General features: G+C 55.3%; 1 protein-coding gene and 1 long non-coding RNA gene across 8 annotated transcripts; one reads left to right on the top strand and one right to left on the bottom strand.

Moving 5' to 3' along the window:
* Positions 1-1,158: 1,158 nt before the first annotated feature.
* On the bottom strand, positions 1,159-25,368 carry PTGES (prostaglandin E synthase). 7 transcript variants are annotated; one of them, XM_070596914.1, is made up of 6 exons: positions 24,964-25,364; positions 14,253-14,372; positions 12,637-12,943; positions 11,965-12,148; positions 8,611-8,693; positions 1,159-2,334 (listed from the first exon to the last, which is right to left on the bottom strand). In XM_070596914.1, exons 4-6 carry the CDS (start codon positions 12,091-12,093, stop codon positions 2,085-2,087), a joined length of 462 nt encoding a protein of 153 aa, XP_070453015.1. In that variant the 5' UTR covers positions 12,094-12,148; positions 12,637-12,943; positions 14,253-14,372; positions 24,964-25,364; the 3' UTR covers positions 1,159-2,084. The 7 variants fall into 7 exon arrangements, with proteins under 7 accessions (XP_070453015.1, XP_070453017.1, XP_070453019.1 ...); XM_070596916.1 differs by lacking the exon at positions 12,637-12,943 and having other exon boundaries at positions 24,964-25,332; XM_070596918.1 differs by lacking the exons at positions 12,637-12,943; positions 14,253-14,372 and having other exon boundaries at positions 24,964-25,368.
* Positions 9,004-12,982, top strand: LOC139079754 (uncharacterized). The gene is made up of 2 exons (XR_011533676.1): positions 9,004-10,641; positions 10,933-12,982. It is a non-coding gene; the product is annotated as an uncharacterized lncRNA (long non-coding RNA).
* Positions 25,369-26,883: the final 1,515 nt, after the last annotated feature.

The following is a 26,883-nucleotide window of genomic DNA, read 5'->3' on the forward strand; positions in this document are numbered from 1 at the left end:
ATCTCCCCCTCGTTAGGGTGCTGAGCACTTGGGGCTGTCATTGTCTATTGTCCTGCTGTCCCCCCAACGCTGCTGCTGCCCCTGCGCCCGGCACAGCGTCGGCGGAGGCCCCGCCCGGGTGAACGAATGATGACGCCATGCACGAGGGGCTCCGCGTCTCTGCGCTCGGACGGGCCGCCCCTTCATCGAGGCCCCATATTCACAAGGTACCCGGAGGCGTCAGATGCCCTCCTCCCCCCGGGTCGGAGCTGGGCACTTTGCCCTCCCAGACTCTCTGTCCCCAGGAGGGAAAATACCAAAATATAGAAACACACACTGGGGCCGCGCCTCTGCCTTCATCACATCCCAGCTCGGGGACGGTGGGCAGCCCGCCTCTCCTCTCTGAGCCTTACTTCCCTCCTCAAAAGGCAGAAATGTCTCCCTCCGGGGATCGGTCAAGGGGAAAAGATTTCAGTACGGAGCACGGCGCCGATGCTCAGCAGACAGCAGGCTCCCTCCTGGATCGCGCCCCTCCTGCTTCCCGCCGGGCGGCCGCGGCCCGAGAACGGAGGCTCGTCCCACCACCAGGGGGCAGCGTTTCCCACTCCAGCCCGAGCCAGGCGCGGGGTTGGAGGGGTTCACCTGGATTTCCAGCGAGGCCTGGGGTCCCCGGAGCCTCCGGGCGGCCCCCTCTGCGGTCCCATCAGTCCGTGGGGTCTGAAGTTCAGGGGCTGCAGGGGGCGGAGAGGGGGATGTGCCCAGGGAAGAGGGGGGCTTCCCCAGATCCTGGAGAAAAGGGGGAAATGCTGGAGGGCATTTAGGGAACGCGAGGCAGTGGAGCACAGTGGTTGGGACAGGTCCTTGGACCCTGACAGGCCAGGCCAGAGCTGGCCCTGCCCTTCTGGGTGTCCACCTCCTGGAGCCTCAGTGTCCTCAGCTGTAACAGTGGAGCCGACAGACCACCTTCCTGGCTGCTAGCAGGAGGCAGGAGGGTGTCAGGGAGCAGGCTGCTGGCTGCGTGCCTTAATGCCCCAGTCAGGGCGCATCGTGTGTTTGCCAGAGGTCGTGTCCAGACACGCCCAGCAAAAATATCCAGCTTGCTGGAGCCCAGGCCAGCCGCAGGCAGTGGTGGACGCCAGGAAGGAGCAGCCAAGGGGGCTGCGAAGCGGTGGGCCGAGCTTGCCAAAGGCTCCATTTAATGATTAAAGCCACACACGTCTCAGAACAGGAGTCTAGGAGAGACACGTGGATTCCACATGCACACACGCACACACACACACATTCTCCACAGGAGGCACATTTGCGGTTTTCAAATCCTGCAGATACTGAAGGAGCCAGTAAGTTCCCTTTTGCGGTTGGTCCTTCAAGGCCCATTGTCCTTGATTTACAGCCTTCAGGAGCGACAGAAACCTCAGGGAGAGAAGGCAGACGTCACCGGGGGCCCCTCCCATCCGCCCCGGTGCCAGGCAGAGAAGGCTCCAGTGAGGGATGTGGACTGAGCGGAGGGCACCGAGCATAATGCCCCCTCACTGAACTCCGGCCGTAAAAGAAATCGCAACACACCCTGCGCGTCCTGGCCCTGCCTCTAGAGGGGGCTGCCAGGGGCTCGGGACCCGCCCGTGCTGGGACTCACCAGGAGCTTTACAAAAAATGCAGATGCCCAGGCCCCCCTCTAAATAGGCTGAACCAGAATTTCTGGGGTGGGTCTGAGAAGTCTGCATTTACTACAGCCCTGGATCCGATGACCATTAGGCTCAGGAATCTGAACTGGCCCTCCTCACTCTTCCTGCTCTTAGGGATGATGAAGAAGGAGTCATGTTTTAAATGCTCTATTATTTGAGTGGAAGGGTTTTCTATCAATCTTGACAGCTCGTCTCTAAACGGCTCCATCGGCCACTTCACCCAGGAATCCAAGGGGCGCACACACGCACATGTGCAAACACACACATATGCAAACACACACAGGTGCACTGGGTCCAGGATCCCGCGCTCAGCAGTTTGCCAGGAAACCAGGCCCCAGGGCCTGTCACAATCTGGAAGGGATGCCCAATCCCCTAGGCGGCTCACGGTCAGCGGTCTGGCGGCAAGGAGGTCTCAGCTGGCGGTCACAGGTGGCGGGCTGCTTCCCAGACGATCTGCAGGGCCATCGAGGCGCAGGGCAGCTGGGCCACGGTGTAGGCCAGAGAGCGGGTGGGCGCCCGCAGCTTCCCCAGGTAGGCCACGGTGTGCACCATGCGGCCCAGGAAGAAGACGAGAAAGTGCATCTGGGCCACGAAAGGGTCGGGCCCCAGGAAGGAGTAGACGAGGCCCAGGAACAGGAAGGGGTAGATGGTCTCCATGTCGTTCCGGTGGGCTCTGGGAAGGCAAGGGGGAGCGGTCAGCCAGGCGTCAGCGGTGAGAACACCACGGGAGGCAGCGGCCCTCTGCCCTGAGGGGCCCCGCACCACTGGGGGTCATCTCAGGAGAGTCAAGTCCGCTCACGGCCAGGACAAGGAGAGCCCCAGAGGCAGGAGGGACCACGACCCTAAGCTCCCGTTAACGGGCTAGGAGCCAGACAGGCTGCTCCTGGGGTTTTCTTGCTGAGCCCTAGGGCTGGCTGGGCCTTGGCCCCCACCGCACTCTCCCCACCTTCCCCTCTGGCCTTGGATGCCAGGCCAGAAAAGTGGGGCTCAGCGGGGTGAGTGAGAGCTGGGAGGAGCCCAGGTCTGACTCGAGCCCATGCCCTTTACCCCCAAGGCAGCTCTGAGGCGCCCTCCTTCCGAATGCAGGTTCCCGGGCCCTCCCGAGCGGGCTGGGCTAGAGCCTAGGAGCGTGCATCTGAAACCCAGGCCCAGATCTGTCTTATTCTGCCGCTAAATATAAGCAACCCCTCCTCCCCGTTTTGGGGAAAATAAGAACAAGAACAGCTTCCACTCACTGGAGCCAACCAGCTGCCGGACCTCGGCAAAGCTCTTCATTTCATCCCTGCTGTCCTGTTTCTTTTTTTGTTTAAAATCATCAAGTGTGTGAGTCTGTGGAGTGTATCGGGGGCGGGACGGCTGTGTATAACCCTGCCATAAATAAATGACCAAGAAAGAAAACCCACTTCTGCTAAGAGTTGGTTCACATTTTCCGTGACTCCTGCTGATGGGCAGCTTCCTTTACAGAGGGTGGGGAGGTCGAGTCCCATAAATTAGAGACTGAGCGAGCGACTGAAGCCCTAGATGCCATGTTGGAAGTTCAAACAAACAGGAATCCAGTGCCCAGCCCATGACCTCCCCCAAGGACGGGCCACATGCGTGAGGCACCGGGACTCTGCTGGAATGGAAGCCCCTTCTCCAGGCCTTCCAGCTGGAACGCGTTTCTCCAAAGCTGCACCAGTGGGCCAGGCAGGGACCTGCTGCAGAGTCCTCCTCTTCCCTCCCACTTGCATGGAGAGCCTTGGGCAAACGCCTTGGTATGTGGCCTGATGGAAAGGAATTGGGCTGGACAGGGCAGGGAAGAGGACTGCAGCACTTGGCCACCAAGTGTCATAGGTGTCTCTGCAGCATGATAAGGGTCCGTGTGGTCAGGAGGCATTTGCACTGCAGCCTGAGTGATGAGGGGCAATCCATGCAGGAAGAAGAACTTTCCAGGGAATGGGACTGGCATGTGCAAAGGCCCTGAGGTGGGAATGAGCATAGTGTTTTCAAGGCACAGAAAAGTGACCCATGTGGCTGGAGTGTGGTGCACAAGAGGGAATAGGCAGGATAAGAGTGGGAGAGAGGCCTCATGAAGCGGGATAAGGAGTCTGGAATTCTGTCTGGCATACAAAAGCTCCCAGAAACCCAGCAGGGCCTGGATCTTTCTTAGGTCAAACTCAGGACATGGCAGTTGGTGTCTCTGTCCCCCTGTCCTGGAGCCAACATGGCCTTCCTGCTCCTTTTCTCCCAAATCTCAACCTTGAGACCCAGCCACAGGGAAAGCAAGTCTGCAGGAGGGCCAGCCTTGCCCAGCCAGGGAAGGACTGCTGGCTTCCACATCAGACAGAGGTGGGCACTGGCCAGACCCGGGCCCCGGGGAAGAGGAGAGGGGGAACTGAGGACTGGGGCCGCTCCAGTTCCCCAGTCAAGCAAGTTCCTCTGCCGACTTGTGAGTTATGAGGGAGGAGGCAGCCAGTGTTCCTCTACACTCTCATGGAGATGGAGCTGAGTATCCCAACGTGCCCCCACACCCTCTTAGAGGGACGCCCTTGGAAAACCCATTTTAGGTTGTCACTGTGTCCCAGAATGTGGTCTGCCTACCATAGGTGACCCACGAAATGGGACCACCTGGATGAGCTTTTTTTTTTTTTAAGGAAGATTAGCCCTGAGCTAACTGCTGCCAATCCTCTTCTTTTTGCTGAGGAAGACTGGCCCTGAGCTAACATCCGTGCCCATCTTCCTCTACTTTATATGTGGGACGCCTACCACAGCATGGCGTGCCAAGCGGTGCCATGTCTGCCCCCGGGATCCGAACCGGTGAACCCTGGGCCGCCAAAGTGGAACGTGTGCACTTAACTGCTGCGCCACCAGGCTGGCCCCTGGATGAGTATTTTTGTCATACTTATATATTTACCTGAAAGCGTCAGAAAAGCATAACTAGCATCCGAGACCCATTCATTCAGATACCTTTCCTTAAAGTACGTATTTCCATTTTAAGAGTGAGTCAGTTTTCAGAAAGCCGTTAAGAGAATCGTCAGCCAAACCCCAAAGAGCAGGAGGGAAAGAAGTCGGGGAGAGACAGGGCAGAGAGGAGGGACAAGGATGGAGACGGTGGTGGCCGGTGGGCGCCCTGCTCTGCGGGGCGGAACTCAGAGGTGGGGAGGGGCGGCCCTCACAGAAAACCGTGCAGCAAGTGCTGAGCGCCATCTCCCAGCTCCAGCAATCGGAACTAGAGGACTCAGAGGTCACCAGTGGGGGAGGAGAGGAGCCAGGGAGCTCAGCGCCTGCTCGCAGCCCCCTCCTCCCTCTGGCATGTCTCCGACCACAGCAGGGCCCCATGAAGCCGCAAGCGGTGCCACGGTCAGGGAGACGTGGGGAAAGCACGGATGATGCAAACAAACCCATCCTCCTCCTCCCCACCCCAGGATCCGAACCGGCAGACATGGAAAGAGTCACGTACCAGACAGACACTTGGGCAAAACGTGTCATTCCAATAATAACTGTTTTTTTAAGGTAAAAGTCACCCAAAGCAAAACCCCACTAGACTGGACTTGCAGAGCCTCCCGCGGCCCCAGGCTGCCTCCCCCTCAGCAGACATTGCAACACCAGCCGCATTTTATGGCATCAGGTGACAGAGTCGGGAGAGGGTGACCCATAGCTATCCCCGGGCATCCTGGGCAGGGACAGCTGCTGGGGGCCAGGCCAGGTCTCTCCCCTCCCCTCTGCCCTGTTCCCCATCCACACTGGTGACTTCCTTGAATCCAGGTTTGACACTAAGTAAAGGGCCACTTCGTTTTAAAGGCAGGTAGAAAAACGGAGTAAAACGAGGTTTATGCGGAGGGGGGTACTTTGGAGCAGAGCCCACGCGCATCACACGGCCTGGGCCCAATGGCAGCTGAGCCATGCGGCCTTGGCGAGCCTGTTTCTCCCGCCGGAGATAACAGTACCCTCCTCACAAGGTTGTTGGGAGGGCCGAGCGAGGTGGTATTTATAACGCGCCGAGAACACCGCCTGCTGCCGCGTAGGTGTGTTCTAAGTTAGCTGCCATCTTCTTCGTCATCATCATCATCATCAGCCCAGTCCTGGGCACAATTGTTAAAGCTAATTTCACCCTCTGGGTTCTGCCAGACTCCAGACCGCCCTCAGACGCCCTGGCCCGACTCATAGACCACATCTTCGGGGTGCTGGGTGGAGCCTGCCGTCCTGCCATCCTGTGGGTGCTGGTGAGTGCCGGGGCCTCAGGCAAGTCTCCTCCCCCTCTGGGCCTTGGCTCACCGTCCACCCATAAAATGAACGTGCTGGATAATATCTAAGGAGCTTCTGGGCTCAGAATTGGGGACCAGTCTCCTGCCAAACCGGTTCACTCAGATTAAGTCCACAGACTCCAAACAGTCAGAAATACTCCAAAGCTCGGGCAGGTGTGTGTCTTCCTGCTTTGGGACCACTCAGAGACCCCCCCTCACTGCAGTTTCATACACACAGACTCCGAATTGGGCCAAAGACACACAGCCAGGAGACTTGGGAGGCATGGGGAGGCGAGGTGGCTGGGTTCCATCGCTTTCCTTGACAGCTGGTTCCTGACTCCCCCCAGGGCCCGGCTCGTGTTGTGGCCGCAGCATGTTCTCCTCCAAGAACCCGGACCTAGTGCCTTCATGTGTGCCCAGAAGGCTGACCCTCATGGCAACATAAACTCGATCTAATATTTAACTAACTTCTCCTTCAGGGCCTCTCCCACTCAGGTTCCAGCCAGTTCTCTGGTAGCAGACGACAGGACGGATGGCCCTCTGAGCTCTGCGGCCTCCAGGTCCCAGGATGTTAGGTGAAGTCAGGAGGAGGAGGAGCCCAGGGGACCAGGAACTCCCAGGTCTGGTCATGTGAGTTCCCGATGGATACTCATGGAGTGGATATAACACACCATTAAATGAGGTGCTCGAAAAGTGCTGAACTGAATTTCAACCGTCTGAGCATCGGCCCCATAGATGGGGAGTCATTTCGATCAAAGGAAAAAATTGTACTGGGCGACCAGAAATGTCTCGGCACCACATGGGTCTGCCGCTCTCCTGGGCGGGGTTACAGCCAATAAAAACAGCCCAGTTCCTAAGCCGCCCATGCAACCACTCCATGCCACAAGTACGCTTCGCAGCACGGAAGCTCCAAAGCTGAGAGAAGCTAGACACATCCTTTGGCGGCTGCTGTGAGCCGGTTCTGGCCTTCCACAGTCACGGCAGTGGTTGCCTCGACTGGCATCTTGCCCTTCTCCACTGCCCAGGAGAGCAAAGCCAACCAGGGGGAGGCCGGGGCAAGGTTCACCAGTAGGGCATTCTGTGTGGGTCTGGCTTTCGTTCACTAAAGTAAACTAGTGCTTAGCACTGTGTCCTGCACACAGTAGGTGCGCATTAAATGTTGAATGAATGGAAGATGGATGGATGGACCGCACACGAAGGACTGGACGCTGTAGTTATCTTAGAAAGGGCAAAATAGCAAAGAATTTCACTCCCTACATGACACGTGTCTGTAATTTTTGAAAACCACAAGTACGTATATTATTTTCAATGATCAAGAAAACCATAACAAAAAAAACCACTGACTTCCTTCTAATAAAAGAATCTCTATCATTTTCACTACAGCATCCCACCCACTTCCACGGGAAGGTGTTGAGAACTCCGTGAGGGTTTGTCCCCGTCTCACTCCTGCCCAGCTCCCCATCCCCCACCTCTCCAGCGACCTCCCCTGACAACCCCCAGCCCCTGGGAGTGCCACCTCCTCACTCTCCAGCCCACCGAGGTCCAGCAGCAGAGAGGAAACTGCCAAAAAGTCCAACACTGACACTGATCACTTGAAGTCATCATTTGGTCTCCAACAGAATTTTACACAGTCATTTTGTAAGAATCATTTCTTGAGTAATATTTACTCACATGGAAAGTGCTCATGAAATAATGTTAACTAAAAAAAATCAGAACCCCAAATTGGGTATATAAGGTGTGACTAATTTTATGAAAGATATTTAGACATAGAAGACGAAGAGGAGACAGACGAAAATGTTAACAATGATTAGAACCGTGGGAGGTTCTCCTCTTTCTCCTCTCCAAATTGTCTGAATGAGGAATTCTGATTTTTACAGTAAGAAAAATTGTTTTTGATTGATTAAGGGAGGCTAAGCGTATGAAATGATATTCAACTTCGCTCAGAGCGAAAGAAATACAGAGTAAACCCTGAATGTGCCGTAAATTTTCACCTATCACGTTGGCAGTGTATCCACCCCGAAGTGGGTGCACTGAGGCGGCGGAGGGAAACGGCACGCACACCTGCGGCAGGAGCGGCGTCGTGCACCGTTTGGCACTATTTCTGACCATCTGGCTGCGTCCTGCAGTTTTTGCTCACACATACACACCAAGGCAAATGAAAGAGGTTTGGGTGCAATTGCTCACAACAGAGACGGACTGAGAACACGGCCCATCAGAGGAACCAGTGAGATGAGCTCGGATCGTCCGTTCAACAGGAGGATGGTGTAGACCCCAGAGCATCCATACAATGAACGCGGCCCCTCTCTGGGCTGACGTGGAACAATCTGTGTCATTTGGGGAAAAGGCACAGTGCAGACCAGCGGGGAAAGGGGGGTCCTTTGCGGGTAAGAAGGAAAAAGCATAGCGCATGCGTTCACATGTGCAGACAGCGCCTCTGGGACGATGCGCGAGACACTGTAACAACCTTTGCCCTTGGAGAGAAGAGCTGGGGCGCTGGAGGCCAGGGGTCGAGGGAGACTGGATTTTCACGGGATGCCTGTTTCCAACTCTGTAATCCTGAGCCATGAGCAGGTTCTACTTTCCCACAATTAGAAATTAAATCAATGAATAAGTTAAAACAATCTGAGGGGGTCAGGAAGGCAGAAGAGCTTGGCCCCCAGCAGCCCCCAAACCCCGGGGGTTCAGAGAGAGACTGAAAGGCCAGGCCGAGGCCCAGCAGGACTTGCCTCAGGCAACGCTCCACGTCCTGGTCGTCCCGGTGAAACTGGAGGCCTCCGTGTCTCAGGGCGTCCTCGGGGTTGGCGAAAGCCTGGAACACACCAGCTGAGGGTCACTGAGATGCACGGCCCAGGCCCCGGGGTCTGCGGCGGCACGGCCACATACACATCCATCCACCAGCATCCACAAGCTCCTACTATGTGTCAGGTGCTGGAGACTCACCACGAAGGAGGCTGCTGTGGACTGAACGTCTGTGTGCCCTGTGCATTCATCTGTTGAAATCTAACCCCCGATGTGATGGGACCAGGAGGTGGGGCCTTCGGGAGTTGATTCGGTCACGAGGGTGGAGCCCCACAATTGGGATTATTGCCCTTATATAAGTGGCCCCGGAGAGCTCCCTCGCCCTTTCGCCATGTGAGGACACAGCCATCTCTGAACCAGGAAGCGAGCCCTCCCCAGACACCGAATCTGCCAGGGCCTTGATCTTGGACTTTCAGCCTCCAGAACTGTGAGAAATAAGTTTCTCTCGTTTACGAGCCACTTGGTCTGTGGCATTTTGTTAGAGCAGCCCAAACGGACTGAGACAAAGGCCCTCCCATCCACGCTTTTGTGAAGCTTACAGTCTGATGGAGGAATTGCCTGTGGAGCAGGGAAGACCAGGTGCTGAGTCTTAAGAAAGGGAAGACAGGGCTGGCCTTGAGAGTGCTCACAGAGACTTGACTGAGTCTGGGGGTCAGAGAAGGCTTTTCTTCTCCGAGGCAGTGACACTGAAGCTGAGGCTTAAAGGATGCGTCAACATTAACCAGAGGAAGGGAGGGTTGGAGCAACAGCATTCAAGGCATAAGGAAGAGTATGTGCAAAGACCCTGGGGTCAGAAGAAAATGGACATGTTTGCAGAACAGAAAACCAGGATGGCTGAAGCATAGAGAGCAAGGGATAGAGGCCCAAGATGAAGCTGCAGGGGTCAGCAGGGGTCCTAGAGGACCCTAAGAATTTGGACTTTGAACTAAGAGCAATGAGAGTGGGAACTCCAGCTCCACAATGACTAACTGCGGGTTTCTGGACTTCCCTGAGCCTCAGCTTCCTCATCTGTGAACCCTGGATCAGCGGAGCTCATGCACCCTGCCAAGAGTGAAGGAGAGAACTGGAGAAGCCTCCAGCACAAGATGGTTGGCACAGGAAGAATGCTTAACGAATTGTCAGCGGAAGGCAGACCCTTAAGGTCACACTCAGGTCATTAAAGGCTCATGCCTGTCACTCACTTCCATGGTTCCCTGCCGGCATCCTCAGCAGCAAGTTTGCTAAACTGCTCATCCAATGGCAAGTCCTGCTGCTGCTGACTCATGAGCCCAGGTGACACCTGTCCTCAAGCGCTGGTTTGTCCTGTCTGGTGGGCCTGCCCCTGCCCCACCCCAGAGGTGAACGTAGCATGGCACTGATGCCTGTCACGGCCAGGATGGGAGCCCTCACACCCAGAATTCCTCTCCGCTAGCCCTTAAGTCACGGAGTCATCAACTCTGACGGCCCTGCACAGAGTGCGTGGACCCACAACAGCCTTGAAAGGGCCTTAGCATTCAGTGGGCAGCTGCCTTTGGAGTCTAAAGTCCACGAGGTTGCTCGGTCCTGAAGACGGATCTGGAATGCAGGTGAGCCTGGCCGGGAGCCACCTGCAGTGTGGACCGGAGGAGCCCCGGTGACAGAAGCTGGAGTAACTACCTCTAGCTGGGGCAGGGGGGCAGGCCTCTGGATGCCCCCACGAGGGACCTGTGGCAGCTGCCGTTCGTGTTAATTCCGGTTGTAATAAGTAGTGAGAACCAACATTGGTGGACCATTTGCTCCGTGCCAGGCGCCGAATTCTCCTGGCAGTACTGTGATGAGCCCCAGTTTACAGATGAGGAAACTGAGCTCCCAGACTTGCCCGCGCTCCCAAGGCTGCTGGGTGCAGGAGCCAGAGCCCCATCCGTCACCTCCCCACAGTGCAGCTCTCCCGCTCCTTCCTGGCTGACACTGAACTCAGAGCAGAAACGATAGGGACACTGGTAAGGAGCACCTCGGGGACAGCCCAAGGGGATGTTCCTTCTGCCACTCCCCACTGACCAGGCACAAAAGCACTCCAACAGGTTTGTCTCCTCCCCTCCCTGAGCTCACATTGCAAGGAAAGCTCTGGGCTGCACCCTGCTGTTGAGGACCCCATCCCCCTGGAGCACGTGTGGGCTCTGGAGCTGGACACCTGGGTTCAAACCAGACTTCGCAAGTGATGTCTCCTCTCTGAGCCCGAGTTCCTCACTTGGAAAATAAGCTGAACCCGGCTCTTCCCCTCTTTCCCCTAGGGCTGTGGTGGGTATTAACGCTCAGCTCCATGGAAGGACTCAGTGGGTGAAAGCAGCTGCCCCTGCTCCGTGCCTGTAACCAGCATGCCAGGATGAGCCAAGGTGGGAGAAGTCAGGAGTGATCACTGTGCCTCTGCTCCGGGTGACAGTTCATCTGGGGAGCTGCCCTGCCTTCAGCCCTGCCTGTACCTGTGCCAGGAGCTGAGCCATCTGCCAGGCAAGAAGCCACTCCCCAGTGTCCCACGCCACGCCTTTGAACTGGACAAAGGGGGACAGTGGGGCACAGTTTCCAGAAACAATTCCTCTCTGAAATGCCTGGGAGGATGGTCAGCAGGTGCACCCTGGGCCTCTGTGTCTAACAGGAGGGCTGGAGAGCTTGTCCGGGAACGTCCCGGGCTCTGGCTGTCCGGTGCTAGCCGAGTTGCACTGGAACCGTCCTCCCGCCCACCCACCCGGCCCGGCCCGGATCTCGGCCCCTTCCTTGTTCTGTCTCGGGGACTCGGAGCCTGGGGCAAGCTCCGCCCCGAGCGCTCCGGTGGAGCCTGGCTGAGACCTGCTCTGGAGGCTGCAGCAGGCTTGGAAGCGACCTCACCGGCAAGTTGGGAATTTCCACTAAAGGTTTCCGGGGCTCCTGTTTCGCCGGTTCCCACTCCACCCAAGCATCAGATCTCCCGTGCCGGGAAGCCGCCGGTCCGACGGAGGCTTTCCGCTGCTCGCTCCACCCCCAGGACCTGCTTTCCCGGAGCGGAGCGCAGGAGAGCCCAGGGCGGGCCGAGAGTCACGTCCTGCCGAGAAGTTACCTGGTGGCACAGCCAGTGAGTGAACGCTCTTAAAACAGAGGACAAGAAGGTGCAGGTCCTGCTGGGACCGAGTGCGCCATCCCAAAGGGCTGGGAGAGGCACCTGGGTCCCGGCCTGCTCACACTCGGGCGCTGAAAACCCCGTGGCCGTGTTTCTCTTGTCCCGGACCTTCCCCCAGCACAGCGCCAGAAGCGCGCGCACGCCGGGCTGGGTACCCGAGGGCGGCTCGTACCTTCTTCCTCAGCCTCACTTGGCCCGTGATGACGGCCACCGCGTACATCTTGATGACCAGCAGCGTGCTGCAGAGCAGGAAGGCCGGGAGCGCCTGGCCACTCACCATCGCGAGGCTAGGGGGTGGCATCTCGGCGGCAGGAGCTCCGGGGAACACGGCGAGAGCAGGCGTGAGGCTGTGTCTCCTAGAGAAGGGCGGAGGCGGGGAGAGCAGTGAGGGGGGCCTATCCGCGCTCAGCACCCGCCCACGCCCAGCGGCAGAAGCAACATCGGACTCCAGATGCTGGGAGAGAAGCAGAGAGACGGAGGTGTCCCGGATCCAGGTACTGGTTCCGGACCACCCCTCCCTGGCAAATCCTTAAACACTCTCTAATCGGTTTTCTCCTCTCTAAAATGTGGGCTACCGCAGTGCCTGCCTTCTGGGGGTGTGACAAAACTGGCACATGGCAGGACCTGCATAGGTGGCCAGGTCACTGATCTGTTCCCACCTTCTTGAGGGTCAGGGCAAGTGCTGAGCATGAGAACCGAGCATCTGTCCGCACACTCAGCCTGCACCCTTGAACCACAGCCACACCTACACCCATGTGACTTTGATGTTCGTGGAAGGCTGAATAATGGCCCCCAAACACGTCCACGTCCCAACCCCCCCCCCCCCAGCCTGTGCACACCTTACCATATGTGGCAAAAGGGACTTTGCAGGTGGGAATAAGTTAGGATACTGAGATGGAGAGATTACTCTAGATTATCTGGGTGAATCCAGTTTCACCACGACGGTCCTCCGAAGAGAGAGGGAGCAGAATCAGAGGGAGAAAAGATGTGAAGACAGGAGCAGAGCCCAGAGAGGAGCGAAGATGCTCGGCTGCTGGCTTTGAGGATGAAGGGAGGGCCGTGAGCCCTCTGGAACGCTGGTGTCTCTAGAAGCTTGCAGTTCCCTTGACTTTAGCGCGCTGAAATTGATTTAGGACTCCTGGCCTCCAGAACTGTAAGATAATAAACTTGTGTGGTTTTAAGCCGCTAAATTTGTGGTCATTTATGACAGCAGCCGGAGGAAACTAGCAGGCTTTTCCACGGTCTTCTTTAGCATCTCTATCACTAGCACCAGCTGTGTGACCTTAGGCAAGCAGTCTCCCTCTCTGAACCTGTTTCCTCAACTGTAAAATGCAGCTGACAGTCAGTCACTCCCCACAGCAGCTGTGGGAACTAAGAAGAGTCATGTCTAATTATTAAGCACCTGGCGCATACAGTGCCCTCCATCTATATGAGCCTCTGAGCCTCAGTTTCTTCCTCCTCAAAATGGGGATAATGATCCCACCCAGGAAGGCTGCCAGGAGGGAAAGTCGGTAACCCCTGCCCTTGCTGCTGGCGGCAGTGGGTGGAGAGTAGGGAGGGGGTAGGTGGGGGACGGGGTAGCTTCTTATCCATTTGCTATGTGCCAAACCTTCCTTATCTGGACAAAAGATGTCCTTGTAAGCTGACACCACTGTTTCAGGAGCATGGGGCTGCCAGGCAGGGTTGTCCCAGCCTCAGGAGATAAACGATAGGTCACGGTCAGGACGCAGAAAGCATCGGATGTCCTGAAACCTGTTTTCTCCCTGCCTGCAAGTCGGGAGGAGCTGTGCTGGCTTGCTCCTTGCTGATGTTTCTATCTGAGAACAGAGGGTGCCCCCCTCTCTTGCCTCCAGCTCTGAAGAACCACCAGAGGCGGCTGTCTTTCTTGTCAAAAAGCTCAGTTATGGGGTTGGGGTCTGTGGCTGTACTGCCCCCAGAATCGAGGACCAGAGACAGCCCAGCAAAGCACCCTCGGTGTCCATCCCTCCTTGGACGGGGCGGGCTCTGTCCTGTTTGTTCTTCTGAAACGACAAGCTAGAAACGTCACCAGCAGGGTTGGGAAAACCAGCGTGGGCAAGGAGCAGATGATAACCTACTGTGACGTGGAGCCAAAAATAAGAGGGACTTTTGTAGGGATGTCCTTCCCACTAATGTGTTTGACTTCACGGTAAGAATCTTTTCCTCGTCATCTGCTGAAATGAACCAGTTAAGCCAGGGCTTGGCAAGGAGGACAATCCCCTCTCTGATCTTCCGCCAAGAATTTCCCTACAGCCTCTCTCAGTCAGCGGAAGCTGCCATGTTTTGGGTGGCAGTGATGATAGTGGCCTTACTTTTCTCTAAGCTCCAATTACATTCTCTGCCCGTAAAATGGGATTGGTGCCCCCTGCCTTGCACGGGGCGGGGGGTTGGGGGGACTGGAGAGGGTGTGGGAAGCACAGGGCAGGGGATGGGGGTGCTCACCGTGGGCGTGGCCCTGAGGCCGACAGGAAACACAGCGGTGCCTGCACAAAATGAGGGCAAGGGATGGCCTGCGTCGCTCCAGGAAGCCTCCTGGGTGTTGGAAATGTTGTATATCTTGACCTGGTGGCGGTTACACAGGTGGATATAGATGTCAAAATTCACTGAGATGTATCTTCAAATCTTGTTACTTTACAGTATTTAAAAAAAAAAAATTTCTTCCATCACAACTCCACAACCCTGAGCAAAGAGGAGGTGTTATGTCTAAAGCCCCATGTGGCTCCTTCCAGCTCACCCTCCTCGGCATTTCCTGAGGATGAGAGACCCAGCTCTCTGGGCTATTTAATTGTCTGTGACTTCAGAGAAGCCCCAGGGAGAGCAGGAAGTGGCCCCACCTTGCCCGCTGGTGCCTGACCTCAGTGAGTATTGCTAGGGCTTTCTCTGGCCAGGGATGGAGAAACGCAGTGACGAAAAGAATGACTGTAGCCGAAGTGACCTTTTAAGTCAGATTTGTACTGTAGTCGTCACTGTAGCATCAACCCTGCTGGGAGAGGCAGTGTTTGTGAAATGTGGTGTGCGGGCTGCAGAAGAGGCAAATGTCAATTAGTGAGCACTTTCCGATCGCTCTGCAGCCCCTCCTGGGGCAGAGGTGGCCTCTCAGGATGAGCAATTCCATGAGAGATGATTTTGTCTGCCAGCTCACCTCTCTTTGCTACCTTCCTCTGGAAAGTCACACCCTTCCTTTCAGGAACTGTACTCCTATTGCCTGTAATTCTGGTGGGAGAACCAATCAGAATGCTCTATCTTCTTCCTGTGGGGAAGCTGTGTGATCCAGACCAGCCAATCACAACGTTCCTGGCACCTGGCCACTGAGATTGGTCCAAGCGGAACCAATCAGAGAACTTTCCTGGGAATTTAGGTTCTGACACAGATAGAGACACCGCTGGCGGCTCCAGGAGGGGCCCTGGGATGGTGTTGGCCTGAAGTTGTGAGCATCCATTCTTCCTCCTCACACGGAGGAAGGCTGTATTCTGGAGGAGACAATGAGGCCCCAACTTCTGACTCACCCAGATCTGGGAATCTAGCGGTTTCCTTTTTCACTTAAACAAAACATCAATCAAATTACGTCTCTCCTCTGCTCCAAACTGCAGTGGCTCCTATCTCACTCAGAGTCCAAGCCGAAGTCTGGACGATGGCCCGTGACCCCATCCCCATCTGGTTCTCTCTGAATTCCTTTTACTCCTCCCCATCTCTCTCAGTCAGCCTCTCCCATTCCCTCCTTGCTGGTCCTCACACATGCCAGACGCTGTCCTTTCTCCATCCCAGCTCTGGCTGCTCCTCTGTCTGAAATTCTCTCCCTCTCAGCATCCCCTGGGTTGACACCTCATCTTCAAGTCTTTGCTCAATTCTCAGGCCCACCCTGACCATCTCAGTCGGTTCTGCAGCCTGTCCCCACCCCGAGCACTCCTCATGCCACTTCCCTGCCTCTGCTCTCTCTCTTCTTTCCGTAGTGCACGTCCCCGGACGACGCATTTTATTTCATATCCCTGCTGTCTAACACCTGGCTTCCGAGGGCCGGAACTTCAGTTTTGTTTTCCGACGGACCACAAGCCTTGGTCCTGTGCCTGACACATCGACACAGCTGCCGTTTGTTGAATTGAATTGAACTGAGATGACTTGATTCAGATTTCTCTTCTTTATGACCAAAAGAGTCTAGACCAAAGTAAGTGAAAAGCTCCAAACTTTGGTTCTCGGTCCTGACTCCTGCCCGCCTACTTCCTGGAATGCCCGGGGGAGCCTCTCCCAACAGGCAGAGAGCCAGGGAAGAGGCCTCCGGGTCTCCGAGTGGGACCGGCTGCCGGGCAGGCTGGGGCCAGAAGGAGATGATTGGGGCATTGCCCCAGGGCCCCTGCCTTTGATAACCATTCAGTCAGAACCGGAAAAGGTGGTGCGATGTTAAATTGAGCTAATTTGCACGTTGGCAGCCCCAACACTCGTCCAGCAGTGTAGAAACACAGCAGCTGACATTTATGACAAGGATAAATGCAGAAGACTCGGAAGCTGCCAGTCAGCGAACAGGGCTGGTCTGGGGCTGCATGCCAAGCCCAGCCTGGCTCCTGAAGCCGTTCCTGAGGCAGCCACGATGGCCTTCAGGGAGGATGCGATCCCGTTTAAGGAGAGCAGGCAGATGGGGTGACGGTCACAGGGTCACTGGACATTGCCCATACGGCCACCACTGGGCTAATTCCAGAGGCCATTGCATTTAATCCTGCTGAGGAGATATGACTATTAGGCCCATTTTAAAGACGTGGGACCTGAGGCCACGGTTGGTGTTTGTATACTCACCCTGGGACGTCCCACAGCTGGGCTTGGATCGAGGTGGATGTTCTTGACACAGAGGCAGTACCGTTCCAGCTCTGGGGCTGGGGGCTCAGGCTCAGAGGAACTGGATGTGGTAAGCGCTCAAGGACTAGCAACTTTTAATGAATAACTTAGGGTCTCTCCCACTGTCTTCGTGTGTCCCGAGTCAGGAAAGCATGAAGAGCTCCCCAGGGAAGCTCTCGCCCTCTTGGGAGCGAGGAACAGCAAGGTTGCTCAGCTGTGGAGTCCAGTGGTAAGAAAAGACTAGATAGCCACACTGTGGAATACTACTCAGCCATTAAAAGGGATGAATTGTGAATACGTGCCACAGTGTGGGTGAACCTGGACAATATTATGCTGAGAGAAAGGAGCCAGACCCAAAAGGCCACATATTGGCTGATTCTCTTTATATGAAATGTCCGGAACAGGCAAATCCACAGAGACAGAAAGTAGATGGGTGGTTGCCAGGCTGTGGGTGGAGGAGGAAGGGGAGCCACTGCTTAAGGCATGCGGGGTTTTCTTTCAGGAAGACAAGAAAGTTCTAGAGGTGGATGGTGGTGATGGTTGCACAACAATGTGAATGTGATTAATGCCACTGGAATTGTACACTTTAAAATAGTTTTATGTTAAAAAGAGAAAGAAAAAAAGAAAAGCCACGGCCGCTGTCTTGTTCATAGCTGTATTTACACGCCTAGCATGGTGTCTGCACTGAGCCAGGCTTTGTAAATATTTGTTGGAAGACAGACCGCCTAATGTGTGCAGGAAATGCTAGTGGATTCCTGGGGCCGGCTGTGGTGCCCAACCTCTTTTCCTGTCTCGGGAGATCCAAGCTGCTCCAAGCTTGGATCGAGCGTGGCCCTTGATGGAGCCCGTCTGCTGCCCCCCCGGCCTGCGAGCCTCAGCTTCCATTCCCGACATACAGAGCTGTGATTGGAAAGGGAGCACTTCCTGGATGCAGCCTGGGGACAAGGCGCAGCTGACGGGAGAGGCAGACGGGGGCCGAGGGCGGGGAGCACTGTTTATCCCAGCACAAACCACTGCCAAAACATTCCTAGGGAAGCTGTGTCACCCCGAGTGTGGCTCTAGGCAGAGGCTCCAGGATCAGCGAGAGTCAAGACCCTGCCCTGTGCATCAAGCGAGCACACGCGGTCTCACGCTTACACGTGCACCACCCACGGATGCTGTGTTCCCGCGGGCGATTCCAGCGTCCAGCTCTCAGACACATGGAACCCATTTCCTAGGAGGCCCTGGAGGGGAGCTTTGCATTCCTAGGACCGGGCTCAGCCAGTGAGGGCCCAGGGGACGGGGGTTTTCAATGCAGGAAAGATGGGAAGCCCCCCCACCTCTTCAGCAGCCTCCAGGATGCAGGCCTTCCGCAGTCCCACGAGAAGCACAGCCCCTTTCCCTCAGGGCCTTTGTCACGGAGACAGGGTTTTATGACTGTGGGTTTTTTAAACTGATCATCTAAATGTGCCAGATGCTGAAATTGTCAAGGGGGCAACATGCGTGTTTCCTCCTTTAGCTCCATGCAAGGGTCGTAGTCTCTGCAACTCCTGACGGTCCATCTCAACGCGAACCCTCCAGTCCGGGGAATGCATTACTTTCTGATAATAATAACAACAATGGCCGCCGACGCCGCCTTCATTTCTGAGGCTCCTCCCAGGAGCCTGGTACCTTTTACATGCGTTTTGTACAAATCTACCTTGCGTTATCTTCAGCATCGTCACCCTCCATTATGGAGCATTATCGGACCCATTTTATACATGGAAAAGCAGGCTTGAGGCTATGAATGACCTTCTCTAGGGTCACTGGTCTGGCAGAGGCGGAGCTGTCGGGAGCCAGAGCCCATACTTGTAACGCTCAGGCGGGGCTGAAGTTTGAAGTCAAGCCAGCCTATTCCCTTCTTGCACAATTCTCGTTGTTCAAAATTCCTTCCTCTTTGGAGCCATAGAGAAAACACATGCTCCCCTCCCCTCGCCTCCTCTGATTTGCCCTTCGGAAGTCAGAAATCGGAAGCCATCGCCAGGCCAGCCTGGATCTCCCCTTCCGGGCAAATCAACCGCCACCCCAGCAACTCATCCTCAGATCTCACGTTTTCCAGCGCCCACGACCAGTGGATCGTTCTGTCTGCAAAGGTCCCTCTTAGAGGGGCCGTAACCCCGTGTGCCGCTGACCCAGCTCAGACCAGACGGGGACCACCACACCTCGCTGGAGACCCCTCACTGCTCCAAGCACAAGAAATGTGACTCCGAGCAGGTCTGGTCACATAATTTGTGGGACCCGGTGCAAAAGGGAAATGCAAAGCTCCTTGTTCGAAAGTTATTAAGAATTTCAAGACAAGGACAGTGAAGCACTAAACTGAGCCTGGGACGGTGAGCGAGTGCACAGTGCGCCCTGCTCCGAGCCCGGGGTCACTCGGCGGGGGGCATGTGCTAGACAAAGCCAGAGGAAGGTTCACCTCTGACCTCATGGGATCTGTCACCACCTCGATCTAATATAACGGGGCCGACATTTTATTATCAGTAAAAACATCAAGAATCATAGCAGCTGGCGTTTTCGAGTGCTTCCCCTGAGCCAGGCGTCCTGAAATTTTTTTTTTAGGATTTTTTTTTTTCCTTTTTCTCCCCAAAGCCCCCCAGGACATAGTTGCATATTTTCAGTTGTGGGTCCTTCCAGTTGTGGCATGCGGGACGCCACCTCAGCATGGCCTGATGAGCGGTGCCATGTCCGTGCCCAGGATCCGAACCCATGAAACCCTGGGCTGCCAGAGCAAAGTGAGCGAACTTAACCACTCGGCCACGGGGCCGGCCCCTGAAATATTTTATTTGAATGACACTTACATAACGTTCACCATGTGCCTGAGAAACGTTGGCTTATTTAATCTTCATAACGTCCGGTTGAGGTAGGTGTTATTACTCTGCCCGTTTCAAAGAAGAGAACCTGAGGGATGGAGCTGTCGAGGAAGTTACCCAGTCGCACAGCTAATAAGTGGCCTCGCAACAGCTTTTGGGGTAAGGACTCCTAACACCATTGCCTCTAATTTTCAGCGAGCACTCCTGAGGCTCAGAGGGAGAAAAACCCCAGCGTGAAGACATCACAAGTGCAGGATTTAAACGTAGAGCCACCCAGTTGCAGAACCCACACTCTGAGCCCGCTGCGGTCCGGCCTCCACTGAAGACCCAGGTAACATGCCTGGGGTGCATTGCACAGCGTCCCCCAAAAGATAGGTCCACGTCCCAACCTCCGGCACCTGTGACCTTATTTGGAAATAGAGTGTATGATCATTAGGGTTCTGCAAAGAAACAAAACCAGTAGGCTTTATTATGAGGAATTGCCCCATGAGATCAGAGAGGCTGAGAAGTCCACGATCTGCCGTCTGCAAGCTGGAGACCCAGGAGAGTGGGGGGGTGGGGCTCAGTCCAAACCCAAAGGCCTGAGACTCAGGGAGCCGATGGTATGAACCCCACCCAAGAACTGGAGAAGACGAGATGTCCCGGCTGCAGCAGTAAGGCAGGAGAAGGGAGGTGACTTCTTCCTTCCTCCACCATTTATTCTGTTGAGGCCCTCACCGGATTGGGTGAGGCCCACCCACAATGGGGAGGGCAGTCTGCGTTACTGAGTCCAGGATTCAAATGCTAATCTCATCCAGAAACACTCCCACAGATGCACCAGAAGTGATGTCTAACCTAGAACCCCGTGGCCAGTCAAGTGGACACATAGGATTCACCGTCACAGGGGCTTTGCAGACGTATTTTCAGTTGAGGATCTTGACATGAGATCATGCTGGCTTTAAGGTGGATTCTGAATCCAATGACTGTGTCCTTACAACAGAAAGGAGAGGAGGATTCAGATACACAGAAACAGGAAAAGGCCACATGAAGAAGGAGGAAAGATTGGCGCAATGCAGCCACAAAGACCGCCGAGGGCTGCCCGTGCCACGGGAGAGGGGCCTGGGAGCAGTGGACCCCCGGGGCCTCCAGAAGGAGCCACCCAGCCGACATCGTGATTTCAGCCCTCTGGCCTCCAGAATCTTGCCCCAGAGAATAAAATTCTTTTGTTTAAACCACTCGCGTCATGGTAATCTGTTACAGCAGCCCCAGGAAATGAACACAAAGCCTTCTCGTGTTTTTAAAAGTGTTTGTGCATCCACGCGACATGCGTACCTGCTGGGTGGATCCCCAGACAGTGCCTGCTTCACATAACTCAGCCAAAGACTGAAGACTTATTTAACTGACGCTGCCAACTTGAAAATAAACCCACAGGTCCTTCCAGGACCCCCGAGACCCAAGGGCTGCAAATGGGAACTGTTCTGATTCCTCGTTTACAGACAAGGAATCGGGAAGGGGAGGCGGCCCCCCCTCCTTACGGTCGGAGAAGAGCGAGGACAGTCCGGCTCGCCTGGCCTCTAAGGCTGCGTGCAGAGTAGCGCTGTCCACCAGGGACATGATGCACACCACCGTGCAGCCACACAGGGAACTTAGAATTTTCTAGTAGCCATGTTAAGAAAAGAAAATGAAGCAGGTGAAGTTAATTTAAATAATCATATTCGTTTCCTGGGGCCACTGTAACAAATTACCAGAAACTTGGTGACTTTAAGCAATAAAAATTTATTCCCTTGCAGTTCTGGAGGCCAGAACCCAAACCAAGGTGTCATCGTGGCTGCACTGCCCGCACAGCCTCAAGGCTGGGGGGGTCTGTTCCTGCCTCTTCCAGCTTCTGGCGGCTGCCGGCATGCCTTGGCTTGTGGCCGCGTCACTCCAGTCTCTGCCTCCGTGCTCACACTGCCCCCTCCCCTGCTCTCTGTCTGTTCCAGTCTTCCTCTGCCCCCCACTCATAAGGATACAGGCGATCGCACTGAGGGCTTCCCTGGAGAATCTCCGTATCTCAAGATCTTTAACCAAATCACAGTTGCAAAGAAAGATGCCTTTTCCACAGAAGGTAACATTTACAGGTTCCAGGGGTTAAGACCTGACATCTTTGGGGGACATTATTCAGCCTACTACACTATATTTTATTTAACCCGGTTTGTCCAAAATATTATCATTTTAATATGCAATCAATATTTTTTCATTATTAATGAGATATTTTCCCCTTTTTTCATATTAGGTCTTCAAAATCAGGTATGAATTTTACACTCGTGGTACATCTCTATTGGGGCTTCCCACGTTTCGGAAGCTCAGGGACCACGTCTGGCTGTGGCTGCCATATTGGACAGCGCACTCGACACAAAGGTTTCTGGGACTTTTGTCTTCTTGGTGTTTTGTTCCTTTAAGGCACGGGGAACAAGGTCACATTTGTTAGCATCTCAACGATTAGATTAGAATCTCAGATAAAATGCATGCCTTTCAGTCCAGACCCGTGAATCAAGAGGCTGAAACTGCCCTTGAGGTATGTGCCCAAATCGTGGGCTGATTTTGAGCAATCTGGACTTAAAGTCAACTCTGCAGACCCCAATTTATTACCAAAAGGACAGCAAAATGCCTCTTCCCGTCTGCGATAAGGATGCCAACCTGGGGGCTGAGTTTTACAGTTTGGAAAGCGCTGATTTTCTGTGGTCAGCTCATATGTTAAATTTCATCCCACTTTCAGAGAAGAGGAAACTAAGGCCTGGAGACACCAAGTGAGCTGTCGACCATGGCCCAGAGGCTGACGAGCAGGAAGGGGCACGAGGCCTGAGCCAGTGCCCGGTGGCTGTCAGGCAGCCCTGCTTCCTGTCTGAGCATCGTACTTCGCCTCTCCGAGCCTTGCTCTCCCCATCTCTAAGATGGCCGTGCTAATAGGCCCTCAGCCCAGGCTTGCTGACATAACCCACGTGGCCTGTAGAACTGTGCCCGGCATGAAATACAAAATATCACTGCTATTGGTGTTGTTTTAACAACTGAGATTCAACCCGGCCAGTGTAACCCCGGAAGCCGAGCCCAGGGCCTGGGGATGCATGTACAAAGGTCTACTCGCCTTCCACGAATTAGCAGTCCAGTCGGGGAGGAGACCGGTAAAGGACTAACTACCCCACAGCAGGAGAAGAACCATAATGACGTGTGTGTGCCAGGTGAGGAGAGAAGCACAGAGTTTGAGAAAGGGGGCTTTTGCCGGGTCCCCCAGGAACCTGATTGGCTGCTTGGAAGCCAGGGGGTGTACTGGATAAGGCCCAGAATGGGGGCCCTGCCTGAGCCCCTGTAAGGTGGTCCCCCTCATACACAAGCAGACACCTCCTGCAGGGAAGCAGCCCCAGGCAATTCCTGGGTCGGGCCCCCATGGACACAGAGAGCCCCTGACCACAGGGAGCCAATGGGAGGCTAGACGACAGCCAATGACATCGACAGCCAGGGAGATTCCGCCCTAACAGGTGCTCCCCAGGTGTGAACGGAAGATACCCAGAGAGAGACGGGGAGGTGGGCACAGGAGCCCAGACACACCAAGAGGGGCCAGCTCAGTGCCCGAGGGCTCAGCTGTGAGTGGCAGGAACAGGGCAAAGAACGTGTTGAGAACTAAGCCCCTCTGTGAATCTGCTTCAGGTTCTGGCCAGCCCTGGGGTCCTCACCCGCGCTCCCGTGTCCCACCGGAGAGGTTCCCCTTGTACCGAGAGCATCCTCCCGTGGGCTCCTCTATCCTGGCCTCCTCGGGGCAGCTCGGTGCTAACAACAACAAAGCGAACCAATGCCACTAGCCCAGACTGGTCAGTGCAGGTCTGCACTGGTTCCACTGGATGCTGGGGTCCATGAGAAGCCAAGGCCCCATCGAAGGCCATTTCGGATCCCACTTGTCCTCTGGGTCCCTCAGGGGAAGACGACATTTTCTGTGCAAGCCTCTGACTGCTTCCTTGTCCCCCCATGACCCTAACTCCACCACCATGAAGGCCTCCGGTTCTCACCTTCCCCAAGAGCCAGGTCGTCCCTGGCACAGAGGAGCGCGTATTGACCCGAGCGAGCCCCTTGCAGCCAGCTGCCCCTCCTCACTGCCTGTTCCTGCCAGGCTGTTCTCTGGGCACGGTTCTGGCCACATGGACCCATCAAAGGCCACTAGGGCCGTGAGTGTGTCCTGGTTGAGCACGTTGAAACAGCAGCTGCGAGAAGAGACCAACCAGCTCTGCGGGGAGGGGGCCAGGCCCCGGGGTTGAGCAGGCACCGTCTGGCTCCAGGACAAGAATGGGACCTGGCAGAAAAGAACAGGATCCTCCTGCCGGACAGGGCAGCTGAGGGACAGAGCTTCAGCTGGGGCTGGGGACACAAGCTGGGCAGTAAAATTTAGTGATAAAATAATAATTATTATAGAACAAGATTAATGATAATAATAGTTAACTAGTAACAATAACTAATAATATTTTCCAGGTCCTGTGCCCAGTGCCTTATATATTTGCTCATTGGCCTACTGTTATCCCCATTGTAGAGATGAGAAAATTGGGGTTCACAGGAGTGAAGGGACTCCATCAATTTCGGAGCTAAACTATAGTGCCATGTGTATACATATGGCTGGTGTGTCTGACAAAGACTCTTCAGATTGCCCAGGGCAGGAGGACGGCTGAGAGGCGCTGGTGCTCAGAGCAGGATGTGGAGACCCATTGGGCGGGTCTCCATGGGCCCTGCTGGACGCTTTGACCTCCCCCAGGATCTGCAGTTTCCAATCCGGCCTGCTCATCTCAGAACCGCAGTCAAGCAGCACGTGCACTATAATGGCACTGGGCTGGGAGGTGGTGTTCTGGAAGCGTTCTGAGCTTGGAGCCTGGAAAGGACCAGACACATCCCTTGCCATCCCTCGCACCCTCTGGCACCGGCTGCAGCCCGGGACCCAGGCAGCCTGGCTTGACCATCTCGGAAGGCCATGACCCTTCTATCTCTTCGTCAGCAGCCCCTCCAGCCCTGGGGACAGCACAGGTTTTGGCTTCTGAATTGCACCCCATTATCCTAGAGGAAAAACTTCTGCTTCTTCCTGGCTGGAGGCCCAATTTGCACCCAGCTTTCAGTCCTTCCCTAACTCTGCACAGATTGAGCCACACATGGAGCACGTGAAAGCGGCGGGCCTGGGACCAGAAAGCCAGGGCGAGTCCTCATGGGAACCAGGGACGCATGAGGCCCCAGAACAGCTATTGCTGAAGGTGGCAGAGTTAAAGCGAGAGACGGGAGTGCACGGCAGACGTGCCTGCTCGCTCATTCACCCATTCACCCACGTGACCCCTGAACCCTGGCCCTTAAGTGTGCCAGGCCCATGCTGGCCAGGACACAGGGGTCACGTCAGAGGCCCCTCCACATCCGGAGTGGTTTGGGGTTTTCCCTGAGGCAGAGTCGACCTCATGACCTCTCTCAACCCAGGCCGGGAGCTCCTCTGAGCCAGCCTCGCCCTCCCTCCTGCCTCTTACCCTGGCCCCAGACGCCTCTGCCTGAGCTCATCAGGTGATGCCTTCAGCGATGTCACAAGGCCGGCCTCGGCCAGCTGGAAATCCGAGGGGCTTCGGGGCTCTTGCTTTCTCCTCCCTCTCTCTCAAGCATGACTCAGGCGGGGACAGGCCCTGGGCTGTGGTGAGGTTCTCCATTTTTACACAACGGCATTCTTCACTCCGACCCTGCAGGGGGCCCCTTGCCCGCCTCTCAACCCCTGAGAGTCATGGCTCGGATCGGACGCTGGGCAGATGCAGACTCTCTCCTCTGCCAGGGGTCAAGGCCAGTCCTCAGGAAAGGGCCACAGCGGAGGGGAGCGTCCACTCCACTCCAGAGACACCCTCTGCCCTGCATGGCTGGTACCTCCTCCCTCCTTCTCCCCCTCCTCCTCCCCCTTCCTCCCCCTCCCTTCTCTTTTTCCTCTTCTCCAACCAAGAAAGTGACCTCATAGCCAAATTCAACTGGTTAGTGAGGGCCGTATGATTTTTCCAAAGGGTAGCTGTATTTCTGAAAAAGGAAACCAGGTAATAGGTCATTCATTCCTTCCTTCATTCATTCATTGAGAGGCATTAGAGCATGGGCTCGGGAGTCAGACCACCTTTGGGTGTGCCCCTGCCCCACGGCTTGCTGCCTTTGGAACTGTGGGCCAGTGACTTCCCCACTGACCTCCATTCCCTCATCTGGGGATGCAGGAGACAAGCACACAGGGGGCCCAGGGCACCGAGAGAGCTGGCACTTTCTCGACGGCACGAGGGAGCCTTTGGGTAGCCTCAGGCAGGGTGCCGATGTGGTCACGGGGGACAGGGAGCCGGGGAAGGAGAGCGGCAGTGAGGAGGCTGGCGCTGTCGCCCAGATGAACGGTGATGGGCCTGAGAGACGTGGAATAGAGACCCGAGAGGCCCCAGGGACAAGCTGGCTGTGACGTGTCAGAGAGAGGGCCAAGTGAGAAAACAGGAGGTCAGGAGAAGTCAGAATGGCGGGTACCTCTGGGCGGAGGAGGGGTACTGACTGGGATGGCACTCGAGGGAACTTCCTGGGTGCTGAGAAATTTCTGTGTCTCCATCTGGCTGGTAGTTACGGGGATGTCTACATAGGTTAAAAAAAAAAAAAAAAAAGGTTGAGCTGTGCATTTAAGATTTGTGCATTTGACTGCAGGAACACTGTACCTCTAAGTAAAATAAAATAAAATAAAACTCCAATGGCCAGGTCTCTGACTTGAACAGCTAAGCAGAGGGAGATGCCATTTACGGTGATGGGAAGCCTGGAAGAAATGCTGACCTGGGAGCAAAGGTCAGGAATTCAGTTTTGTGCTTAAGCAGTTGCTGAGTACGTAAGTTGTTATCAATGCATTCCTCAGTATAAACAATGCCGAGATGAACATCTCTGTGCCTTCAGATAAATTCCTGCAAGTGGAATTCCTGGATCGAAGTGTACAGGCGTGTCTGTAGGACTTGTGACTCATGTTGCTAACAAGGTTTTATCTATTGCCTTCCTGCCAGCATTTGTTCATTTGTTCTTTCCGTCACTGAGTGCCAGCTCTGTGCCAGGTGCTGTCCTGGGTCCTGGGGCCTCAGTGGCAAACGAGACGGGTCAGTGTCTGCCGCCCCCTCCCTGGAGCTCCCAGTCTGGTGAGGGGGGCAGTGTAGGAAGAGGGCCCTCTTGTTCAGGAGGGTTTATTCAGCCCTGAAGGGGTACAGATTGAACACACTTGCCCACAGCCTTAGCCGGAAATCAGGGACCAGCCGTTGTCAGTGATTTTTCTTCTACAGAGAAAGGTCTAGGAGACAGCTGCAGCCAACACAGCTCGAGAGGAAAAGAGCTCCAGAGGGGAAAAGCACTCCAGGAAAGGGAACAGAATGTGCAAAGGTCTGCCCTGAGGAGGACGTGGCAGGGGAACAGAG

This window comes from Equus przewalskii, chromosome 26 (genome assembly GCF_037783145.1).
Source record: "Equus przewalskii isolate Varuska chromosome 26, EquPr2, whole genome shotgun sequence".
Classification (NCBI taxonomy): domain Eukaryota; kingdom Metazoa; phylum Chordata; class Mammalia; order Perissodactyla; family Equidae; genus Equus; species Equus przewalskii.